The sequence below is a fragment of the Lipotes vexillifer genome, unplaced genomic scaffold, assembly GCF_000442215.2.
Source record: "Lipotes vexillifer unplaced genomic scaffold, Lipotes_vexillifer_v1.1 scaffold259, whole genome shotgun sequence".
Classification (NCBI taxonomy): Eukaryota; Metazoa; Chordata; class Mammalia; order Artiodactyla; family Lipotidae; genus Lipotes; species Lipotes vexillifer.
In genome coordinates, this window is record NW_006797031.1 from 1,273,761 (window position 1) to 1,298,582 (window position 24,822).

Here is a 24,822-nt window from a genome sequence, read left to right on the forward strand (position 1 = left end):
GAAGGCCGGTTCAGCAAGCTGTGTTACCTAATTGGTCAACATGGAACCTCACTGAGCAGCTTCCTTCAGGGGATAAAGGAAGCCAGGAGTTTGGTCATCCTGAAGCATGCAAGTCTCTTCTTGGATAGTTATACAGAGCAAGTATCCAGTCCTGTGTCATGTTCAGTCTCTGCAGGCTTATTCTGCCAAGGAGAACAGCTCCTTGATCATAAGAGACTAGATTAGGGAGAGTGCTATATAAGGTGATAGAAATTGCAAAGCAGCGTTTTAGTCTTAAGACAACTATAGTTCTGCATAGCTAAAATTTTAGTTTGCTCTAAGAGGGGAAAAAAGATTTCAATATAATGCATTCTCAAATTTCCTTCTGTATTCTAGCAGAATGATTGACAGTGTACTTAGTTTACAAAAAAGTATTATAATAAATATGGTTCTTTGCAGAACAATTTTGTTTCCTGAAATAAAGTATACTAAAATTTGAGGAAATAGGTAACTAAGCAATTATTTTAAGACCAGCTGTTGATTGTAAATATGGAGCTCTTCCAGTGCCTGCTTTTCACTGTTGTGTACATGGAGAGTTTAAAGACCAAACTATCTTTAAAATAACGATATTTTTGTAATAAAACCTAAGATAGTGATCCAAGGTTCTTTTCATGTTTTTCAAGTAAAATATCCCAACTGTATTTGAAATTTTAAGTATTTCTCACTTTTTCTTATGTGAAGCATAATTTAAGTGTTATTTTAATGTATATTAGGTCCTGCTGTTGATCTGAAGTGTAGATTTTAAAGTCACCCATAATCCTACCACCAGAAATAACTATTGTTAATAATCTTAGTGTATCTCCTTTCAGACTTAAGGCATATATGTGCAGATAGATGTATGTGATTTTAGGTCTAAGCAAAATTAAATATATTTGAAGCTATGGTCTGGGAGGAAATACCCTGATTAGAGTCTTTTAAGTCATCATATTTCAGATATAAAAAAAGTAGCATAATATGATACAAATTTACTTTTCTAAACTAGATTTTTTTTTTTCAGCTCTACAATATACTCTTTTTTTTTTAACATCTTTATTGGGGTATAATTGCTTTACAGTGGTGTTATAAACTAGATTTTTTTTGTGTGGGAAAGTTTCAGCTTTTACTAGTATTAATTTTTCTTTTTTGACTTGTACAGATCTCATAATGTATTTCTTCTTTTTCTGCTCTGATACGTCAGGACTTATGCTTGGAAATGCTTTTATTTTGATACATTGGGCGTTTTTTTTTAATGTAATAATGTATTATAGATCAGGCAAGTAAAAAAATCTTGATTTGTTTATGAATTTTAAAAATTATTCTTATTATTTTTAGAAGATGTTGGGGGTAGGAGTTTATTAATTAATTTATTTTTGCTGTGTTGGGTCTTCGTTTCTGTGCGAGGGCTTTCTCTAGGTGTGGCAGGTGGGGGCCACTCTTCATCGTGGTGCGCGGGCCTCTCACTATCGTGGCCTTTCTTGTTGCGGAGCACAGGCTCCAGATGCGCAGGCTCAGTAGTTGTGGCTCACGGGCCTAGTTGCTCCGCAGCATGTGGGATCCTCCCAGACCAGGGCTCGAACCCATGTCCCCTGCATTAGCAGGCAGATTCTCAACCACGGCACCACCAGGGAAGACCAAATTATTTTTAATTGTGGTAAAATACACATAACATAAAATTTACCCCTGTAACCATTTTTAAGTGTTCAGTACCTTGGGCTGGTTTTAGTAGGAATTTGCCTTCTCTCTCAAAGTCAGTTGATTCCATTTGCCGGCCCAGGAATGTGAAAGAAATGTACATGGTGCAAAGCAGTATTTCAAGACTTATTCTTTAACTGTACATCAATACTTAACCAACATTTTCTAACCCTTTTTCACTTAAGCTCTTTTAACATATTTTCTTACCTTCTCTATTATTTCTGAAGACTTAATTGGGAAACCTAAAGAGAAGATTAGAGAAAATTTTTATTAAAAATCCAACAATTTTAGTCATCTTTTCTCATGTTTGTTAAGTTACCAAAGTAAAATCTACCAAGTAAATTCTCGCATCTTCTGCATAACTTTAGGCGTTTTTAAAAAATTCCTATTAACATCTTTACTGAAATGGCTTTTTTCTCCTGACTGTTGTGATCATGAAACCTGCCCTTCTCTCTAGTCCTTTACAGTTCATGAATGTTAGCATCACAAAAGTTCTGAAACTCGCTGATGAGATTCCAAGAAGTATTTATTCCAGATGAATGTTCAAAAACTCTGAAGAGCAAATTTACTTTTTAACACTAATATACATGTGTTTTCTTTTTTGCTCAAGGTATTGCACATCTATTACAAATTTCCTGGTTATGGGAGGATTCCAGCTTCTTGCTAAGCCTGCCATGTAAGCAAATACGTATTTTACAGTTATTATTCTAACAACCAAAGATCATGTTTTATAGCATTCTGTGTTTTTGAGTGCCCAGGAAAAGCTTTGACTTGGTCCTTGTGCCAAACAAATCAAAATGTAGACTTTCACTAAATCTTATAAAAGATAGGTGTTATTAGCTCCTTATTATCATTGGAAGTAGCATGGTATTGAAAAAGCCACAAGATCTGGGTCCTTCTTTACTGCTACCACTGATTATCCCCAAGACTTTGGACAGCTCTCCTCACCAAATTGAGCCTAACTTTTTTTCTCTGAAAAATGGGAATGTTCTCTCCCCAGTTGTGAGGAACAAATATTTATGTGCTGGTACAGAGAAAAATGCAGAGTGTTGCACAAATGCAAAGTTTTCACATTTAGTCTCTGGATAAGTAATAAATATAAAAGCCCCTTGCATGAGCCAGTCATTCTGAACTGTGTAGTTTCTCAACAAGTGTTGACCTAGCAAGAAAGACAGGTTTAAAAAATCAGTTATATTTTAATAGTAAACATTTCAAATATATACTCACAACCAAGATTGAAGTTTAAACTCAGATGTCAGTGTTTTGCCATGTTTGCTTTTGATCTTATATCCTGATAGAAAGAATAGTAATGACTGTGTCTCATTTCTTGTTTTAAAGGGAATGCTTTTTAATATTTCACCATTCAACATGATTGCCTTAGGTTTTTGGTAAATATTATTTATAGGGTTAAACAGCTCCCTTCTAAAACTTGAAGAGCCATTGATTTTTTAAAAATGTTAAATATCCTTGAGTTCCCAAGGTAAATTCAGTGCTCTTTATGTATTAGTTTTTTAATACATTTCTGGATTCAATTTGCTAATATTTAAGATGTTTGCATTTATGTGAATATGATGTTTTCCTTCTCTTCTGAACTTGCCCAGTTTTGGTAAGAGGATTGTAGTAGTAATTATAAAATGAGTTAGGGAGCTTCCTCTCTTTTTCTATCAAAGTACAGATCAGGATTATCTGTACTTTGAAGATTTGGTAGAAATCATCTGCTAAAAAGCATGGTCTTCATGGGAGCATTTACTGTAGGGAGTTTTTAAGCTACTATTTGGTTTTTTTAATGAATAGGTCTGTTCAAGTCTTTATTTCTTCTTTCAGCTTTAATTGTTTATACTTTTCTGGAAAATTGTTTCAAATTTATTGGCATAATATTTTTATCATTGTCTTAAGATGTGTTCACCTCTATAATTTGTTGTAGCTCCTATTTTTCATCCCTATTATTATTTATTTGAGCCTTTTATCTTTTTATCTTGGTCAGTCTTGTCAGCAGTTTACCCTTTTTTGTTACTCTTTTCAAAGATTAAGCTGTAATTAATCCTTTCCTTTCTTTGTTTTCTGTTTCACTAATTTCTGTTTTTTATTTCCTTCTACTTCATATTCACCTGTTCATGTCTTCCAACTTCATGAGTTTAGCATTTAGCTCATTAATTTTTCAATCTTTTAATTTTTCTAAAGTACTCATCTAAGGCTATAAATTTCCCTCTAAGTGTTGCTTTAGCTGTATGTAAAAAGTTTTGATCCATTTCGTTTTTGTAGTCATTCAGTTCTAAATATTTCTCTGATTTCCATCATGATTTGACTCATGTCACATGCTCATTCATTTCCAAAATATAGGGGTTTGGCCTTTATTTTTTTAATGACAGGATAAAGAGTGTTATATTTTAAACTTATGTAGTAATTTTTAAATCCTTGGTCTTGCTATTTTGTTTAATATTAATATTATGACACCGCTTTCTATTCTTTTACTTTTTAGCCCTTCTGTAATGTAACCTTCCTCTAGTATTTCAGAGTCGAGTTCTTAAGGGTTGACCTGATTCCTTGTTAGAGCAGCTAAAGCACATGACATAAGTGAAAGCCTCTTGCGAGAGCCTGGACAGGTGGAAAGCAATTAATGAACTCTGGGTGACTCTGAGCTATGGAAGCAGATGTTAAGTTTGGATTTGGGCAGCATTTCCTAAACAGTGGTTCATGAACCCCAGGGTTTTACATAGTTAAAGGCAGTAATGACATTTTTTAAACTTCTCTTTACAAAATCAGTAATTTAAGTTACCTTAAGGTATTCATTTAAAAAGAGAACACTTTGAGAATCTCTAAAGTATAGCTAGTGGGCCCATGGGCAGTTAGTGAATCTGCCTAAGCTTTCATCACTTAGCTGGTTTATCACTTAGCCATTCACCTCAGGCTAGCCTGGTGGTTTGATCATCAGATATATATATATATTTAATATTGTGGTAAAATATACATAGCGTTTATCATTTTAACCATTCCTAAGTGTATGATTCTGTGGCATCAAGCACATTCAGATGTTGTGTAAGCCACTGTCTCTACACAAAACTGTTTATCATCCCCAACAAAAATTCTGTACCCATTAAACAGAGACTCCCCCCACCCCAGCCCCTGGTAACCTCTACTCCCTGTCTCTATGAATTTGCCACTCTAGGTACCATATAAGTGGAATCATAGTAGTTGTCCTTCTGTATCTGGCTTACTTCCCTAAGTATAATGTTTTCAAGGTCCATCCATGTGGTAGCATATACCAAAATTTCATTTTATTATATGTCTGAATAATATTCCATTGTATGTATATACCACATTTTGATTATCCATTCATCTGTCAATGGACACTTGGGTGGTTTTTACCTTTAATATATTTATTTTTTGAGTAACAAGTGCAAACCTAGTCATATAAGGAAAGAGCAATATTGCCACTATTGGATTCAAAGCTCCCAAGAGAAGATAACCTAAACAGAGTAGTTCAGGTTTTCTGAGAGCATATTAGGGCCCCTTTTGGGAAAGTCTACAGGCAAGAACTTGAGTGAGTCCAGAAAGGTAATAGGGATTTACAAGTGTTGGAACATTTCTGGTCTAGCACTGGGCATCCAGAAGAAATGTGGTCAGAGGGAGTATGTGTTCACCATGTACCACCTCCATCTCTCAGGAGCAGGTCAAAGCAGAATACTTCTGTAGGGTTAAATAAGTTTCCCCAGCTGATCTCAGCAATAGAATGGAGAGGAGGAAGTAGGAACATCCAACAAGCCAATATAAACAAAAATCTGGGCCATGTTCCTCGGGGCACGCTCTCTTAATTGCATTATAAAACAGTCCACTTTGTGCCATTGAACTTATGGGTTCCTGGAAATTATTACATATTTTTCCATCTTTCTAAGACAATATTTTATAATTTCTGAGTTAAACATCTCTTTATTCCATAGTTCTCTAAGGGATTATAAAATTATTCATTTTTGCCTTATAGTCTTGTGTGACATTGTTTTGTTTGAAGCCTTGTAGCTGAGAATTGTAGTGTAGTGCTTGTAAAGCAGTCAGGGTAGTACCTGGCACATAATTATTGTTCATTAAGTGGCAGATAATGATTATTACTCTGTTCCACTGACTCTTACTACTTTACAGATCTTTTAAGTGTTTTAGTCTGGTGAGCATAGTCTTAATGGGTCACTAATCAGCCTTAAAATTTGCAGTAAAATTTTAATTATGAACTTATATATAATTGAATATAAAAACTAAATGTTGGCTTCAGTTTGAAATGCTTTTGACGATCTCAGCATTAAAATCTGCACATGTAATTTGCTTTACTGTTTCCTGTTAATTGTAGTACTGGTATCTACGGCTTTTTATTACTGTCCTGTAATAAACTCTTATTTGATGATAAACAATGTAAAAAAAGAAGAAGAAATTAGAAGTATTTTAATATTCCACGCCAGTTCTGTTAGAGCAATGAGCTTTGTTTTTCCTCCAGTAATTCTGTGTAGCACAACTGATTAGAGCAGTTAGTCTTGCCATTTATTGCTGTAACTGCTGGCTTGGAAATTAACAGGTAAATGTGTCAGCTGGTCTCCAATTATTCCCTGAAACTGTGGGATGTATGATTCATTTCCTAGAACTTCAGGCACAAGCCTGTGATTAACCATCTCTATTACAGAGTTACTATTGCTACCATTTGCTACTTTTTATACCCCCAAATCCCATTTTATAGGCAGGGAAATTCTTTTAATTACATCTGGTTTATTTCATTGTATTAATCTTCTGGTACTTTCTTTCATAGCACCTAAAAATGTACATTTTGAAAAAGGTGGTATCAAGTGAAATATTTCTACTCAATATCATGCATGTCATCAGTACCAAAATGATTAACTGAATCCCTGTTTTTCTCTACCTTCAGTGATTTCCTAAATAAAAACCAGGAACTATTGCAAGATTTATCAGAAGTGAATGATGAGAACACCCAATTGATGGAAATATTGAATACCCTGTTTTTCTTGCCAATCAGACGACTTCATAATTATGCCAAAGTTTTGCTAAAGCTTGCTACTTGTTTTGAAGTGGTAAGCTCTCATGTATACCTCCTTTGGACAGTTGGGAAGTCAAGGATCATAGTTTGTTTGTTTGAATTATGCTACCCCAAGATCTGGAACTACACTAATTTAATATTTATAATGTGTCTAAATTTATTTTTCTTCAGGGAAATGAAAGAAGAAAGCATGACTGTAGGTATATATAGTGTTCTTTGCTGTAGATTCAGTTTCCTCTCAGGACCTTAACAAGATTAATTTTATTCATTTTATGAAAGTCTAAAGTTGAGATCCAGTTGTGCTACTCATTCAATAGTTGTCCAAATTTGAGTACATACTGAGTACAGTTACACAGAGCTGTTTAAAACCCTGGCTTCCTATATAATGACTCACACTTGTACGGCAGTGGCATTAGCACCTAGCCTGGATTCATGATAGACTTATGCCATGTATTTGGGTCACGTTGGCATATGCTATGGGAAATCACAGTCTTACAGGATTTTCTCAAATATTAATGAGTTCACTTTCTGTATTAAATTAGTTAGGTGGAGTCCTAGAAAATTAGCACTGCTCTAGGATATGGGTATATGTTAAAGCTGGTCCTAAGGCAGTCACCTTTCAAATTGTACTGAAATGTGTTGTTTTATTTTGTTTCCATTCTGAAGGGCTCTAGAGAAACCATAATGATTCTAGCGTTTCATATAGTTCAGGATTTTTCAAATCTTGGAATCTGTCTCCTTCTCTGGACAGATATTGTCTGCAGAGTGATCTAGGAATTGATGTGGCCTTTCTACATTTGATCCTACTGTGGTCTTGTGGGTCTGTTCTTTTGTCTGGTTTCAGTGTTACCCCAAACTGATCTAATTTCAGCTATGAAGGTTTGAGCTACACAAATATCCCAATGAGATACAGATTTCACTCAGTATGTCCTTAATTAATCAAAAATCAGCTAGATCAGCTTGGAATTGTTCAAAGTCTGATACTGTACTATTTCCAGTCTGAAGAGTCCTAATTCTGTGCAAAAAATCTATGCTCTTTTAGTTTGGAATTAAAGGCCCTTCACAGTCTGATACTCTCTTTTGTTTCTAGCCTTATAGTCTACCCTGTGTCCTACATGTTAGTTCAGATTCCCTGGATATAGTTCTCATATGCTTTATATTTCCTTCCTGAAACACCCTACCTCTATCCTCATTATGGGAAACCTTCAAGGCTTGAGTCAAAAATCTTTTTCTCATGAAAATGAAGCCCTCTCTGACCATACTCCACTCCTTTCCCTGCCCATCTCTTAAGAATTAGTTATTCCCTTCTCTGTGTTTTGTTAGTACTTTATGTCCCCATTATTTTCTTATCACATTATGTCGGTGATCCTCAGCCAGGGTTGGGGATCAAAATCGTCTGTGTGTTTCAAAACACGTGGCTATGTTCCATCACTGTGAATTGTTATTTAGTAAGTGTAAGGTATAGCTGAGACATTATATGTGTATAAAATTCTTTAAATAAAAATAATACCTAATATTTATTAAATGCACTCCATGTGCCAGGTACTGTTTTAAGCATGTTATATATATTCATTTAATCCCCACATCGACTCTGTGAAATAGATATTATTACTATCATCCCCCTTTTTCAGATGAGAGAATTGAGGCATAGCTGAGAATTGGTAGAGCTAGAATTCATTATCAGAGCATTCTGGCTCCAGAGTCTCTTCCTTTGACTATTTTACTATATTGTCTCTTCCAATAACCTATTAACAAAACCACTGTATTATTCTGGTATGTTATATGTTTTTCTGTCTTCTCTGCCTAGTTATAAGCTCCCAGAAGACAAAGATTGTGCCTTACTTATTTTTTTTATCCCTAGCATTCAACAGAATTTTCCATATGTAGTAGATAATCATTAAATGTTCCTTAAATGAATGGAAAAAATGGATATGAATGACTGAGAACTGTGGAATGTAAAGTAATTACGAATGTGAGGAATCATCTTTTCACATCTTCTCCTCACTCTCCACAAGACACTGCAATTATACCCTATCCCGTGGTTGATTCTCAAAGCTTGGTCACAGACACCTGGGGGTTCTAGAGACCCTTTCAGGAGATGGCAGGATCAAACTGTTTTCAGGACAGCACTAAGACATTTGCTGATTACACTGTGTTGTCGTTTGCACTGATGGTGCAGAGATAAAGATGGGTCAAACTGCTGGCTCCTTAGCATGAATCAAGGCAGTGGCAGCAAACTATACTCAGTCATTGTGTTCTTTGCTGGCATGTACTTGCAGTTAAAAAACAAAATAAACAAACAAAAAATTGCCAGTTTCACTTAAAAAACATTCTTGGTAAAGCAGTAAAACTTATTAATTCTTTTTAACATCAACCACTGAGTATACATCTTTAAAAAAAAGAGAGCTATAATTGACATATAACATTTTATTAGTTTCAGGTATACAACATAGTGATTCAATATATGTTCATATTATGAAATGACCACAGTATAAGTCTAGTTAACATTTATCACCACACACAGAAATACAACATCTTTTTAATATTCTGCGTGATGAAATGGGGAGTACACAGAAACCAGCTCTGCTGCATCCCAAAGTATGTATGTTTTTCAAGGAAAAGCACAAGATTGAGATCGTTTGAGTTGAAAGCTGCCTTTTTCTTTTAAATGTGGAATGCTTCACGAATTTGCATGTCATCCTTGCTCAGGGGCCATGCTAATAATCTTCGGCGTATGGTTCCAATTTTAGTATATGTGCTGCTGAAGCAGCTCTTTTTTTTTTTTTTTTTTTTTTTTAGCTTGAAAGAACAATTGGCAAATAAACTGTGGTTATTCAGACTTGGGTATTTGACAGATACTTTCTCAAAAAAGGGGGTTAAATGAGCCTGTCACTTCAAGGAGAACAACTGACAGTATTTGTTGCCAATGATAAAATCTGAATTTTTAAGCAAAAATTAAAATGTGGAAAACGTGTGTATCACTGCAAGCTTGGCATTTTTTCCAATATTTAAAGACTTTCTGATGAGATTGGTGATGATTTAGTGTGCTTTTTGATACAATAAAATGTATCAACATTTGGAAGATCTGCATAATTCACTGAACCAGTATTTTTCAAATGTCCAATTCACACGTTATAAAATCATTCATAGGTTTTAAAAAAAATCTATTCAAAGTGTAGGATAGACCAGTGAATTTTAATGTAACAGGATACAAAGAGTTTGATGTAGTTTCAGATTCCACACTTTAGCTACTCTTTAAGAAACTACCACTTAACAAGTTTTGGTATAGTTTCAAAGGAGAATATCCACAACTATATGAAATGGCTATTAAAATCCTCCTCCCTTTTCCGACTATATATCTTTAAGAAGCAAGATTTTCTTCATTTATTTCAAATAAAGAATCTTAACAGATTAAATGCAGTGGCAGATATGAAAATCCAGCCGTCATCTTTTAAGTCAGATAATAAAGAGATTGGAAAAGATGTAGAACAATGCCACTTTTCTCATGAAACATTTTTTTGTTTTGGAAATTTTAGTTATTTTTCATTAAAAATGTTATTGTATTTGAAGTGAGTTAATAAAGATTTAAAGTTTTTTAAACTTTATTCTCTGATATGGTAAATATCAGGAGATAATAACCCACAGAAGCAAAACAGAGGGATCCCAAGACCAAAACCCCTGAGAATTCCTGGCCTATCCTGAGTTCTCGGCTGCTCTCCTCACTGATAACTGTCAGTGTATATTTCTTTTCCCCTTGAGTTCTTCCCCTATTTCATATGTACCTGTATGTGGTAGGATTTTCTGGAACCAGTTTTCTTTTTCCTCAGCTCCCTTTAGTGTACCATATCTGTTCTTAGGCTGGCTTCCCTCCCTAAATTATTACTACATATCTAAACCACACTGAGTCTACAAATTCTGGACAATTGTTTTATATTCTTTTTTCCCCTCCTTAATTATTGGCCTCTAGACATCTCCAGAATACCAGAAACTGCAGGATTCCAGTTCTTGTTATGAGTCTCTTGCTCTCCATCTCGGCAGGAAAAGGAAGGAAGCAGAATACACACTGGGTTTCTGGAAGACCTTTCCTGGAAAAATGACGGTAAACCGTGCCAATTGTTGATATCCCAGCAAACAGCAGGCTTATCCATAACAGCTGCCATAATTTTCTCAGTTTCTCACTTATTTATGGTAATAATGCTTTACTGACCCCTTTTCTAAGGGCAACTAAGGACCACAGCAGTGAGGGCTTTAAATATCAACACCTTCCCTCATGGCTAGGAATCCTTTCTGAATATGTCTCTCCCTCTTTTGTTTGTTCCTATCTTTTTATTTTCCTTTGAGCACTGATTTTGTGAAATGTTTGGATCCCGTCTGAATTTAGGTTTAACACCAAGCTAAGCTGTGACTGACAAATTCTCCTTCATGTGATTTGTATCTTTTTCATCTTCTCTTTGCAGAAAATAATTTTGATACTTCAATTTTGTATTTGTTTTTAATACCAGGATTCCTTGAGGAAGCCAGAGCGTCGACTGCTGTGTGAGAGCAGTAACCGGGCCCTGTCTCTGCAGCATGCGGGGAGGTTTTCTGTTAATTGGTTCATTCTCTTTAATGATGCCCTAGTCCATGCCCAGGTAGGCTGGATTCCTAACCTTAAAAGAGGCCCTGGAAGGTGCAGTACTATGAGTATTTAATTAATCGTAGTATCAGTTTATTTTACAAACTATTGTGATTTTACTGAAACTCTTGAGTAAAAGAGACTGTTTAGCTTGCTTTTGTGGTACCAGCCAGATTTCAGGGAGCTTTTTTAGTTTCCAACTTGAAAATGAGTGTCAGCCATCTGAAGGGGTCCTTGCAGCAGACATGGCGAGACCATTGGGGTTAGTTATGTTATGGGGACTATGTGGCTGAGGTGGACTTAACCATTTGAAAGGGGTTCTGCAGCAGCGACCCAGGGCCCACATGGGCTTTCTCAGATGTGTCTCCATGTTCTTTGTTTCAGTTCTCCACACACCATGTTTTCCCTTTGGCCACACTGTGGGCAGAGCCACTTTCTGAAGAAGCTGGTGGTGTGTAAGTGTCCCCCCAACCTCATTCCCTTCCTCTGTTACTTACCCAGTTTGTTTCCTTAGATGTGAATAAAATGGGGAGGCTCAGGAGGCCTCCCCATTCTGCACAAGAAGGCTTACCCTCCCAGTACGTAGGTAGTAAGTGCCCTGCTGTGAAGACCATGACAAATCATGACAAGTGGTGGAAGGGCTTCTCCATTGTTCTCATCCCCATTGTTTAACCCAGAGAAATAACTGTGTCCTTTTCCCACCGTAGGAACCACACCCAGAACATTGAATATATTTAAATTTAATTGACTTCTGATCCCTTTGAAATAAACAAGTTGCTTTTCATATTTGAGGATTGATGTTGTAATGACAGGTTGTCATACTTACTGATCTTTATCCTTGTGAACGTTTTAGGAATGGCCTAAAGATAACTACACCCGAGGAGCAGTTCACTCTCATTTCATCAACACCCCAGGAAAAGGTTAGTCCATCATGGTATTTTCTTTCCATCTTTGGCTTGGCTCTTTCTGTCTCTTATGGTGGTAAGAAAGAAATAGAAATTGTTCTTGCTTGCCTAATGATCCATAATTATGTCTGATAAATCTTCATTAAACCAAGACTGTAGAATTTTGTTGTTGCTATTGTTGTTCTTGATTTTATTTTATTTTTTTATACAGCAGGTTCTTATTAGTTACCTATTTTATACATATTGGTGTATACATGTCAATCCAAGTCTGCCAATTCATCACACCACCACCACCACTTTCCCCACTTGGTGTCCATACATTTGTTCTCTACATCTGTGTCTATTTCTGCCTTGCAAACCGGTTCATCTATACCATTTTTCTAGATTCCACATATATACATTTATATATGATATTTGTTTTTTTCTTTCTGACTTACTTCACTCTGTATGACGGTCTCTGAGTCCATCCGCATCTCTACAAATGATCCAATTACTTTCCTTTTTATGGCTGAGTAATATTCCATTGTATATATGTACCACATCTTCTTGATCCATTTGTCTGTTGATGGGCATTTACGTTGCTTCCAAGTCCTGGCTAGTGTAAATAGTGCTGCAATGAACATTGGGGTGCATGTGTCTTTTTGAATTATGGTTTTCTCTGGGTATATGCCCAGTAGTGTGATTGCTGGGTCATACAGTAATTCTATTTTTAGTTTTGTAAGGAACCACCATTCTGTTCTCCATAGTGGCTGTATCAATTTACATTCCCAGCAACAGTGCAAGAGGGTTCCCTCTCCAGCATTTGTTTGTAGATTTTCTGATGATGCCCATTCTAACTGGTGTGAGGTGATACCTCATTGTAGTTTTGATTTGCATTTCTATTTTGGAGATGAATCCTTTGTCCATTGATTCATTTGCAAATATTTTCTCCTATTCTGAGGGTTGTCTTTTCGTCTGGTTTATAGTTTCCTTTGCTTTGCAAAAGCTTTTAAGCTTCATTGGGTCCCATTTGTTTATTTTTGTTTTTATTTCCATTACTCTAGGAGGTGGGTCAAAAAAGATCTTGCTGTGATTTATGTTAAAGAGTGTTCTTCCTATGTTTTCCTCTAAGAGTTTTATAGTGTCTGGTCTTACACTTAGGTCTTTAATCCATTTAGAGTTTAGTTTTGTGTATGGTGTTAGGGAGTGTTCTAAGTTCATTCCTTTACATGTAGCTGTCCAGTTTTCCCAGCACCACTTATTGAAGAGACTGTCTTTTCTCCACTGTATGTCCTTGCCTCCTTTGTCATAGATTAGTTGACCATAGGTGTGTGGGTTTACCTCTGGGCTTTCTATCCTGTTCCATTGATCTATATTTCTGTTTTTGTGCAAGTACCATATTGTCTTGATTACTGTAGCTTTGTAGCATAATTTGAAGTCAGGGAGCCTGATTCCTCCAGCTCCAATTTTCTTTCTCAAGATTGCTTTGGCTATTCCAGGTCTTTTGGGTCTCCATACAAATTTTAAAATTTTTTGTTCTAATTCTGTAAAAAATGCCATTGGTAATTTGATAGGGGTTGCATTGAATCAACCCTCCCTATCCCACCCCTCCAGACAGCCACAAAAAACCGAGCCGGTTTCCCTGTGCCATGTGGCTGCTTCCCACTAGCTATCTACCTTACGTTTGTTAGTATATATATGTCCATGTCTCTCTCTCGCCCTAACACACCTCACCCTTCCCCCTCCCCATATCCTCAAGTCTGTTCTCCAGTAGGTCTCTGTCTTTATTCCTGTTTTACCCCTAGGTTCTTCATAACATTTTTTTTTCTTAAATTCCATATATATGTGTTAGCATACGGTATTTGTCCTTCTCTTTCTGACTTACTTCACTCCGTATGACAGACTCTAGATCTATCCACCTCATTACAAATAGCTCAATTTCGTTTCTTTTTATGGCTGAGTAATATTCCATTGTATATATGTGCCACATCTTCTTTATCCATTCATCCGACGACGGGCACTTAGGTTGTTTCCATCTCCGGGCTATTGTAAATAGAGCTGCAATGAACATTTTGGTACATGACTCTTTCTGAATTCTGGTTTCCTCAGGGTATATACCTAGTAGTGGGATTGCTGGGTCATATGGTAGTTCTATTTGTAGTTTTTTAAGGAACCTCCATACTGTTCTCCATAGTGGCTGAACCAATTCACATTCCCACCAGCAGTGCAAGAGTGTTCCCTTTTCTCCACACCCTCTCCAGCATTTATTGTTTCTAGATTTTTTGATGATGGCCATTCTGACTGGTGTGAGATGATATCTCATTGTAGTTTTGATTTGCATTTCTCTAATGATTAATGATGTTGAGCATTCTTTCATGTGTTTGTTGGCAGTCTGTATATCTTCTTTGGAGAAATGTCTATTTAGGTCTTCTGCCCATTTTTGGATTGGGTTGTTTATTTTTTTGTTATTGAGCTGCATGAGCTGCCTGTAAATTTTAGAGATTAATCCTTTGTCAGTTGATTCATTTGCAAATATTTTCTCCCATTCTGAGGGCTGTCTTTTGGTCTTGTTTATGGTTTCCTTTGCTGTGCAAAAGCTTTGAAGTTTCATTAGGTCCCATTTGTTTATTTTTGTTTTTATCTCCATTACTCTAGGAGATGGGTCAAGAAGGATCTTGCTGTGATTTATGTCATAGAGTGTTCTGCCTATGTTTTCCTCTAAGAGTTTGATAGTTTCTGGCCTTACATTTAGGTCTTTAATCCATTTTGAGCTTATTTTTGTGTATGGTGTTAGGGAGTGATCTAATCTCATACTTTTACATGTACCTATCCAATTTTCCCAGCACCACTTATTGAAGAGGCTGTCCTTTCTCCACTGTATATTCCTGCCACCTTTATCAAAGATAAGGTGACCATATGTGCATGGGTTTATCTCTGGGCTTTCTATCCTATTCCATTGATCTATCTTTCTGTTTTTGTGCCAGTACCATACTGTCTTGATTACTGTAGCTTTGTAGTATAGTCTGAAGTCAGGCAGCCTGATTCCTCCAGCTCCATTTTTTGTTCTCAAGATTGCTTTGGCTATTCGGGGTCTTTTGTGTTTCCATACAAATTGTGAAATTTTTTGTTCTAGTTCTGTGAAAAATGCCAGTGGTAGTTTGATAGGGATTGCATTGAATCTATAGATTGCTTTGGGAAGTAGAGTCATTTTCACAATGTTGATTCTTCCAATCCAAGAACATGGTATATCTCTCCATCTGTTTGTATCATCTTTAATTTCTTTCATCAGTGTCTTATAATTTTCTGCATACAGGTCTTTTGTCTCCTTAGGTAGGTTTATTCCTAGATATTTTATTCTTTTTGTTGCAATGGTAAATGGGAGTGTTTTCTTGATTTCACTTTCAGATTTTTCATCATTAGTATATAGGAATGCCAGAGATTTCTGTGCATTAATTTTGTATCCTGCTACTTTACCAAATTCATTGATTAGCTCTAGTAGTTTTCTGGTAGCATCTTTAGGATTCTCTATGTATAGTATCATGTCATCTGCAAACAGTGACAGCTTTACTTCTTCTTTTCCGATTTGGATTCCTTTTATTTCCTTTTCTTCTCTGATTGCTGTGGCTAAAACTTCCAAAACTATGTTGAATAAGAGTGGTGAGAGTGGGCAACCTTGTCTTGTTCCTGACCTTAGTGGAAATGCTTTCAGTTTTTCGCCATTGAGGATGATGTTGGCTGTGGGCTTGTCATATACGGCCTTTATTATATTGAGGAAAGTTCCCTCTACACCTACTTTCTGCAGGGTTTTTATCATAAATGGGTGTTGAATTTTGTCAAAAGCTTTCTCTGCATCTATTGAGATGATCATATGGTTTTTCTCCTTCAATTTGTTAATATGGTTAATCACATTGATAGATTTGCGTATATTGAAGAATCCTTGCATTCCTGGAATAAACCCCACTTGATCATGGTGTATGATCCTTTTAATGTGCTGTTGGATTCTGTTTGCTAGTATTTTGTTGAGGATTTTTGCATCTATGTTCATCAGTGATATTGGCCTGTAGTTTTCTTTCTTTGTGACATCCTTGTCTGGTTTTGGTATCAAGGTGATGGTGGCCTCGTAGAATGAGTTTGGGAGTGTTCCTCCCTCTGCTATATTTTGGAAGAGTTTGAGAAGAATAGGTGTTAGCTCTTCTCTAAATGTTTGATAGAATTCGCCTGTGAAGCCATCTGGTCCTGGGCTTTTGTTTGTTGGAAGATTTTTAATCACAGTTTCAATTTCAGTGTTTGTGATTGGTCTGTTCATATTTTCTATTTCTTCCTGATTCAGTCTTGGCAGTTTGTGCATTTCTAAGAATTTGTCCATTTCTTCCAGATTGTCCATTTTATTGGCATAGAGTTGCTTGTAGTAATCCCTCATGATTTTTTGTATTTCTGCAGTGTCAGTTGTTACTTCTCCTTTTTCATTTCTGATTCTATTGATTTGAGTCTTCTCCCTTATTTTCTTGATGAGTCTGGCTAATGGTTTATCAATTTTGTTAATCTTCTCAAAGAACCAGCTTTTAGTTTTATTGATCTTTGCTATTGTTTCCTTCATTTCTTTTTCATTTATTTCTGATCTGATTTTTATGATTTCTTTCCTTCTGCTAACTCTGGGGTTTTTTTGTTCTTCTTTCTCTAATTGCTTGAGGTGCAAGGTTAGGTTGTTTATTCGAGATGTTTCCTGCTTCTTAAGGTGGGCTTGTATTGCTATAAACTTCCCTCTTAGAACTGCTTTTGCTGCATCCCATAGGTTTTGGGTCGTTGTATCTCCATTGTCATTTGTTTCTAGGTATTTTTTAATTTCCTCTTTGATTTCTTCAGTGATCACTTCGTTACTAAGTAGTGTATTGTTTAGCCTCCATGTGTTTGTATTTTTTACTGCTCTTTTCCTATAATTGATATCTAATCTCATGGCGTTGTGGTCGGAAAAGATACTTGATATAATTTCAATTTTCTTAAATTTACCAAGGCTTGATTTGTGACCCAAGATATGATCTATCCTGGAGAATGTTCCATGAGCACTTGAGAAAAATGTGTATTCTGTTGTTTTTGGATGGAGTGTCCTATAAATATCAATTAAGTCCATCCTGTTTAATGTATCATTTAAAGCTTGTGTTTCCTTATTTATTTTCATTTTGGATGATCTGTCCATTGGTGAAAGTGGGGTGTTGAAGTCCCCTACTATGAATGTGTTACTGTCGATTTCCCCTTTTATGGCTGCTAGTTTTTGCCTTATGTATTGAGGTGCTCCTATGTTGGGTGCATAAATATTTACAATTGTTATATCTTCTTCTTGGATCGATCCCTTAATCATTATGTAGTGTCCTTCTTTGTCTCTTCTGATAGTCCTTATTTTAAAGTCTATTTTGTCTGATATGAGAATTGCTACTCCAGCTTTCTTTTGGTTTCCATTTGCATGGAATATCTTTTTCCATCCCCTTACTTTCAGTCTGTATGTGTCTCTAGGTCTGAAGTGGGTCTCTTGTAGACAGCATATATATGGGTCTTGTTTTTGTATCCATTCAGCCAATCTGTGTCTTTTGGTGGGAGCATTTAGTCCATTTACATTTAAGGTAATTATCGATATGTATGTTCCTATTCCCATTTTCTAAATTGTTTTGGGTTCGTTATTATAGGACTTTTCCTTCTCTTGTGTTTTTGTCTAGAGAAGTTCCTTTAGCATTTGTTGTAAAGCTGGTTTGGTGGTGCTGAACTCTCTCAGCTTTTGCTTGTCTGTAAAGGTTTTAATTTCTCCATCAAATCTGAATGAGATCCTTGCTGGGTAGAGTAATCTTGGTTGCAGGTTTTTCTCCTTCATCACTTTCAGTATGTCCTGCCACTCCCTTCTGGCTTGTAGAGTTTCTGCTGAGAGATCAGCTGTTAACCTTATGGGGATTCCCTTGTGTGTTATTTGTTGTTTTTGTCTTGATTACTGTATTGTCTTGATTACTGTAGCTTTGTAGCATAATTTGTCTTGATTACTGTAGCTTTGTAGCATAATTTGAAGTCAGGGAGCCTGATTCCTCCAGCTCCAATTTTCTTTCTCAAGATTGCTTTGGCTATTCCAGGTCTTTTGGGTCTCCATACAAATTTTAAAATTTTTTGTTCTAATTCTGTAAAAAATGCCATTGGTAATTTGATAGGGGTTGCATTGAATCTGTAGATTGCTTTGGGTAGTACAGTCATTTTCACAATATTGATTCTTCCAATCCAAGACCATGGTATATCTCTCCATCTGTTTGTGTCATCTTTGATTTCTTTCATCAGTGTCTTATAGTTTTCTGAGTACAGGTCTTTTACCTCCTTAGGTAGCTTTATTCCTAGGTATTTCATTCTTTTTGTTGCAGTGGTGAATGGGATTGTTGCCTTAATTTCTCTTTCTGATCTTTCGTTGTTAGTGTATAGGAATACAAAAGGTTTCTGTGCATTAATTTTGTATCCTGCCACTTTACCAGATTCATTGATTAGCTCTAGTAGTTTTATGGTGGCATCTTTAGGATTCTCTATGTGTGGTATCATGTCATCTGCAAGCAGTGACAGTTTTACTTCTTCTTTTTCCAATTTGTATTCCTTTTATTTCTTTTTCTTCTCTGATTGCTGTGGCTAGGACTTCCAAAACTATGCTGAATAAGAGGGGTGACAGTGGACATCCTTGGCTTGTTCCTGATCTTAGAGGAAATGCTTTCAGTTTTTCACCATTGAGAATGATGTGTGCTGTGGGTTTGTTGTATATGGCCTTTATTATGTTGAGGTAGGTTCCCTCTGTGCCCACTTTCTGGAGAGTTTTTATCACAAATGGGTGTTGAATTTTGTCAAAAGCTTTTTCTGCATCTATTGAGATGATCATATGTTTTTTATTCTTCAATATGTTAATATGGTGCATCACATTGATTGATTTGCATACATTGAAGAATCCTTGCATCCCTGGGATAAATCCCACTTGATCATGGTGTATGATCCTTTTAATGTGTTGTTGGATTCTGTTTGCTAGTATTTTGTTGAGGATTTTTGCATCTATATTCATCAGTGATATTGGTCTGTAATTTTCTTTTTTTGTAGTATCTTTGTCTGGTTTTGGTATCAGGGTGATGGTGGCCTTGTAGAATGAGTTTGGGAGTGTTCCTTCCTCTACAATTTTTTGGAAGAGTTTGAGAAGGATGGGTGTTAGGTTTTCTCTAAATGTTTGGTAGAATTCACCTGTGAAGCCATCTGGTCCTGGACTTTTGTTTGTTGAAAGATTTTTAATCACAGTTTCAATTTCATTACTTGTGATTGGTCTGTTCATATTTTCTATTTCTTTCTGGTTCAGTCTTGGAAGGTTATACCTTTCTAGGAATTTGTCCATTTCTTCCATGTTGTCCATTTTATAGGCATAAAGTTGCTTGTAGTAGTATCTTATGATGCTTTGTACTTCTGCGGTGTCTGTTGTAACTTCTCCTTTTTCACATCTAATTTTATTGATTTGAGTGCTCTCCCTCTTTTTCTTGCTGAGTCTGGCTAATGATTTATCAGTTTTGTTTATCTTCTTTTCTTGGTGAGTCTGGCTAATGGTTTATCAATTTTGTTTATCTTCTCAAAGAACCAGCTTTTAGTTTTATTGATCTTTGCTATTGTTTTCTTTCTTTCTGTTTCATTTATTTGTGCTCTGATCTTTATGATTTCTTTCTTTCTACCTAACTTTGGGTTTTGTTTGTTCTTGTTTCTCTAGTTCCTTTAGGTGTAAGGTTAGACTTTTTTTTTTTTTTGGCAATTCAAATTTTTTTACCTAAAGTTATTATAAAATATTGGTTAAATTCCCTGTGCTACACAACATATACTTGTAGTTTATTTATTTTATATGTAGTAGCTTGTACCTCTTAATCCCCTCCCCTTACCTTGCCACTTCCCCCTTCCCTCTCCCCATTGGTAGCCACTAATTTGTTCAGTTAGATTGTTTATTGGAGATTTTTCTTGTTTCTTGAGGTAGGATTGTAATGCTATAAACTTCTCTCTTAGAACTGCTTTTGCTGCATCGTGTAGATTTTTGATTGTCATGTTTTCATTGTCATTTGTCTCTAGGTATTTTTTGATTTCCTCTTTGATTTCTTCAGTGATCTCTTGGTTATTTAGTAACGTATTGTTTAGCCTCCATGTGTTTGTGTTTTTTACATTCTTTTCCCTGTAATTCATTTCTAATCTCATAGTGTTGTCGTCGGAAAAGATGCTTGCTATGATTTCAACTTTCTTAAATTTACTAAGGCTTGATTTGTGACCCAAGATGTGATCTATCCTGGAGAATGTTCTGTGTGCACTTGAGAAGAAAGTGTAATCTGCTGTTTGTGGATGGAATGTCTTATAAATATGAATTAAGTCCATCTTGTCTATTTTGTCATTTAAAGCTTGTATTTCCTTATTAATTTTCTGTCTGGATGATCTGTCCATTGGGGTAAGTGAGGTGTTAAAGTCCCCCACTATTATTGTGTTACTGTCGATTTCCTGTTTTATAGCTGTTTGCATTTGTCTTATGTATTGAGGTGCTCCTATGTTGGGTGCATATATATTTATAATTGTTATATCTTCCTCTTGGGTTGATCCCTTGACCATTATGTAGTGTCCTTCCTTGTCTCTTGTAACATTCTTTATTTTAAAGTCTATTTTATCTGATATGAGTATTGCTACTCCAGCTTTCTTTTGATTTCCATTTGCATGGAGTATCTTTTTCCATCCCCTCACTTTCAGTCTATATGTGTCCCTAGGTCTGAAGTGGGTCTCTTGTAGACAGCATATATATGGGTCTTGTTTTTGTATCCATTCAGTGAGCCTGTGTCTTTTTGTTGGAGCATTTAATCCATTCACATTTAAGGTATTTATCGATACGTATGTTCCTATTACCATTTTCTTAACTGTTTTGGGTTTGTTTTTGTAGGTCCTTTTTTTTTAAAAAAAATTCATTTATTTAATTAATTTATTTTTGGCTGCATTGGGTCTTTGTTGCTGCACACGGGCTTTCTGTAGTTGTGGCAAGCGGGGGCTACTCTTCCTTGTGGTGTGCAGGCTTCTCATTGCAGTGGCTTCTCTTATTGCAGAGCATGGGCTCTAGGAGCATGGGCTTCAGTAGTTGTTGCATGTGGGCTTAGTAGTTGTGGTTCATGGGCTCCAGAGCACAGGCTCAGTAGTTGTAGCGCAAGGGCTTAGTTGCTGCGCGACATGTGGCATCTTTCCAGACCAGGGCTTGAACCTGTGTCCCCTGCATTGGCAGGTGGATTCTTAACCACTGCACCACCAGGAAAGCCCTGTAGATCCTTTTCTTCTCTTGTGTTTCCTTTAGCATTTGTTGTAGAGCTGGTATGGTGGTGCTGAATTCTCTTAGCTTTTGCTTGTCTGTAAAGCTTTTGATTTCTCCATTGAATGTGAATGAGATCCTTGCCAGGTAGAGTAATCTTGGTTGTAGCTTCCTCCCTTTCACCACTTTAAATATATCGTGCCATTCCCTTCTGGCTTGTAGGGTTTCTGCTGAGAAATCAGCTGTTAACCTTATGGGAGTTCCCTTGTACGTTATTTGTCATTTTTCCCTTGTGGCTGTAATTATTTTTCTTTGCCTTTAATTTTTGTCAGTTTGATTACTATATGTCTCAGCGTGTTTGTTCTTGGGTTTATCCTGCCTGGGACTCTCTGTGCTTCCTGGACTTGGGTGGCTATTTCCTTTCCCATGTTAGGGAAATTTTTGACTATAATCTCTTCAAATATTTTCTCAGGTACTTTCTCTTTCCTCTTCTGGGACCCCTATAATGCAAATGTTCATATGTTTAATGTTGTCCCAGAGGTCTCTTAGGCTGTCTTCATTTCTTTTCGTTCTTTTTGCTTTATTCTGTTCTGTGGCAGTGAATTCCACCATTCTGTCTTCCAGGTCACTTATCCATTCTTCTGCCTCAGTTATTCTGCTATTGATTCCTTCTAGTGTGTTTCATTTCAGTTATTGTGTTGTTCATCTCTGTTTGTTTGTTCTTTAATTCTTCTAGGTCTCTGTTAAATATTTCTTGCATCTTCTCGATCTTTGCCTCCATTCTTTTTCCAAGGTCCTGGATCATCCTCACTGTCGTTATTCTGAATTCTTTTTCTTGAAGGTTGCCTATCTCCACTTTATTTAGTTGTTTTTCTGGGGTTTTATCTTGTTCCTTCATCTGGTACATAGTCCTCTGCCTTTTCATTTTGTCTATCTTTCTGTGAATGTGGTTTTTGTTCCACAGGCTGCAGGATTCTAGTTCTTCTTGCTTCTCTGTTGTTTTGTTAGTATAGCAATTTCAAACATAAAGCAGTTTATTTCAAGAGCCAATCAGTATTACTCAATAAGGAGAGTATTAGGAGTCAGAAGTTTTTTCACACCAAGGAAAGCTAGCAGGATTTAAAGCGGTGCTTGATGGGTTGTTGTCTTAAGCTTACTGAAATTTACTTTTTGCTCCTAGACAAAGTGGCTCCGGGCTATAAGCCAAGCTGTAGATCAGGCTTTGAGGGGGACGTCTGATTTTCCACCTTATGGAAGTGGCAGCAGTATTCAGAGGCAGGAACCACCCATTTCACGCAGTGCCAAATATACTTTCTACAAGGATCCTCGCCTAAAGGATGCAACCTATGATGGACGCTGGCTTTCCGGGAAGCCTCATGGCAGGTGAGAATGTTTACAGTTGGATTTATGCTGGGAGTCAGGATGGTAGTCTAAGTACTGCAAAAGTACTGATTATCAGAAACATTAATTGACATGTATTATTTTTTACTTATGCATTCCAGAGGGGTTTTGAAGTGGCCAGATGGAAAGATCTATTCTGGCACGTTCAGGAATGGCTTGGAAGATGGGTAAGAACTTCGTGAACATGAGTGTAAATTCAACTACAGACTTAAATTATGTTATTTTGTGTTTAGAGTTATTTTCAAGACAGTTAGTAGAATTTTGTTTTGTGCTTTTGGAAATGGATTAGGGCTTATAATGGACATGTATGAACATGAAGAGAGCTAGGAATCCAGGGTGCAGCCTTGATATGTCTAGAATGAATCACTTATCTTGACAGCTGTGTTATATCAAGTCACACAGCTTCCATTTGTTGACGTGGGACTGTGTTTTCTATCCATTTCTTAGTTGTAAAGACTGAGGACCGTGGGTAATGTTGATGTTGAGATTGTTGATATAGAAGTGCCCCCTTTACACAAAGGAGATAGAGAAATTTTCCTTTCAGTAGTTTTAATTCATCTTTAATTTCTGTGATCTGTTGAAGGGGAAATCCTCTAAATGACATGGTATCCTAATGGTACTCAAATGACACTATTTTTATATAAACTTATGTTTTCTAACACTGTAAATATATGGCAGTGAAGTATTTTGTATCATGTTAGAGAACTGATATATTTTACTATATCAAAAGGTTATAATATAAATTGTGTAGGTGATTTTTTGTGTGTGTGATAATACAAATTTTTATGATGTCTTTTAATCTCCATTTAATAGAATTTCAGAATGAGAAGAGACTTGAGATAATCTGATATACCCCCCTTATTTCACAGATGAGGGAGCTGGGTACCTGGATTTACCCAAGGTGATGCAGCTAATTAGTGGCAGAAATAGGCCTAAACCACAGGTTTTCTGTTTTTCACTGGACTTGGGATAAAACACCTAATTGCTCTGTGTAGTGGTGTTGATGTCCCACTCCTCTAAGACTTGCCACATAGCTTAGGTAATGGATAACAGCTCAAACCAAGACCCCATTTACCCCTTTCCTCCTCTAGGTATCAACAGATCTTTTCTCTGTTCTTGTTATATTTGCCAATGTATACACATAAAAGGTGAATATGGCATAATGCATCTTAAGATGTTTTTATTCCCCTTGGCAGGTATGGAGAATACAGAATCCCAAACAAAGCACTGAACAAAGAAGACCATTATGTGGGCCACTGGAAAGAAGGAAAAATGTGTGGTCAAGGAGTCTATAGGTAATAGCATTAGAAACGTTGCTGGACTGGCTGGTGTTGCTTTTTCAAAGAATCATTTAAACCTAAATGTTTGTGTAGCCAAAGTTTCCAAGCAGTATGTTTTATTTATTCTTCTTATGACTGAAGCTATATAGAGGCTTCTTTAAAATATCAACCTCTCATCTATCACAAGATGAAAATATTATGTTATTATTTAGTTCTTCACAAAACTGTGTAAACCTTGTAAACCTTAACTTTCTCATAGAATCTTCTAAATATCTTGCTTGTAAATTTATCTTATATTTACTGCATGACTCTGTTATGGACAAAGCCTGTCATTCTTTCAGAGATGACTCATTATTTCATTTTCCCGTAAGGGACTAAATACATATTTTTCCCCATGTTAACACAAAATACCGCCCACAACATCTTCAACTTCTTAGACTCAGTCATTCAAAAATGAGATTTTTATAGCCAAAGCAATCTTGAGAAAGGAAAACAGAGCTGGAGGAATCAGGCTCCTGGACTTCAGACTATATTACAAAGCTACAGTAGTCAAGACAGTATGGTACTGGCACAAAAACAGAAATATAGATCAATGG

General features: G+C 36.3%; 1 protein-coding gene across 1 annotated transcript in view; it reads left to right on the forward strand.

Annotated features, from left to right (window-relative positions):
- The window catches only part of LOC103069433 (alsin), a gene marked incomplete at its 3' end in the record, with an annotated part of 51,433 nt that extends 27,192 nt beyond the window's left edge, over positions 1-24,241 (forward strand). Inside the window, exons 11-20 of the mRNA XM_007469189.1 lie at positions 15-137; positions 2,321-2,386; positions 6,614-6,776; positions 10,710-10,841; positions 11,245-11,373; positions 11,742-11,812; positions 12,211-12,277; positions 22,726-22,928; positions 23,048-23,113; positions 24,143-24,241. Of these exons, the coding sequence (XP_007469251.1) occupies positions 15-137; positions 2,321-2,386; positions 6,614-6,776; positions 10,710-10,841; positions 11,245-11,373; positions 11,742-11,812; positions 12,211-12,277; positions 22,726-22,928; positions 23,048-23,113; positions 24,143-24,241 (1,119 nt within the window). The remainder of the gene's footprint in view (positions 1-14; positions 138-2,320; positions 2,387-6,613; positions 6,777-10,709; positions 10,842-11,244; positions 11,374-11,741; positions 11,813-12,210; positions 12,278-22,725; positions 22,929-23,047; positions 23,114-24,142) is intronic.
- Between the last annotated feature and the right edge of the window lie 581 nt (positions 24,242-24,822).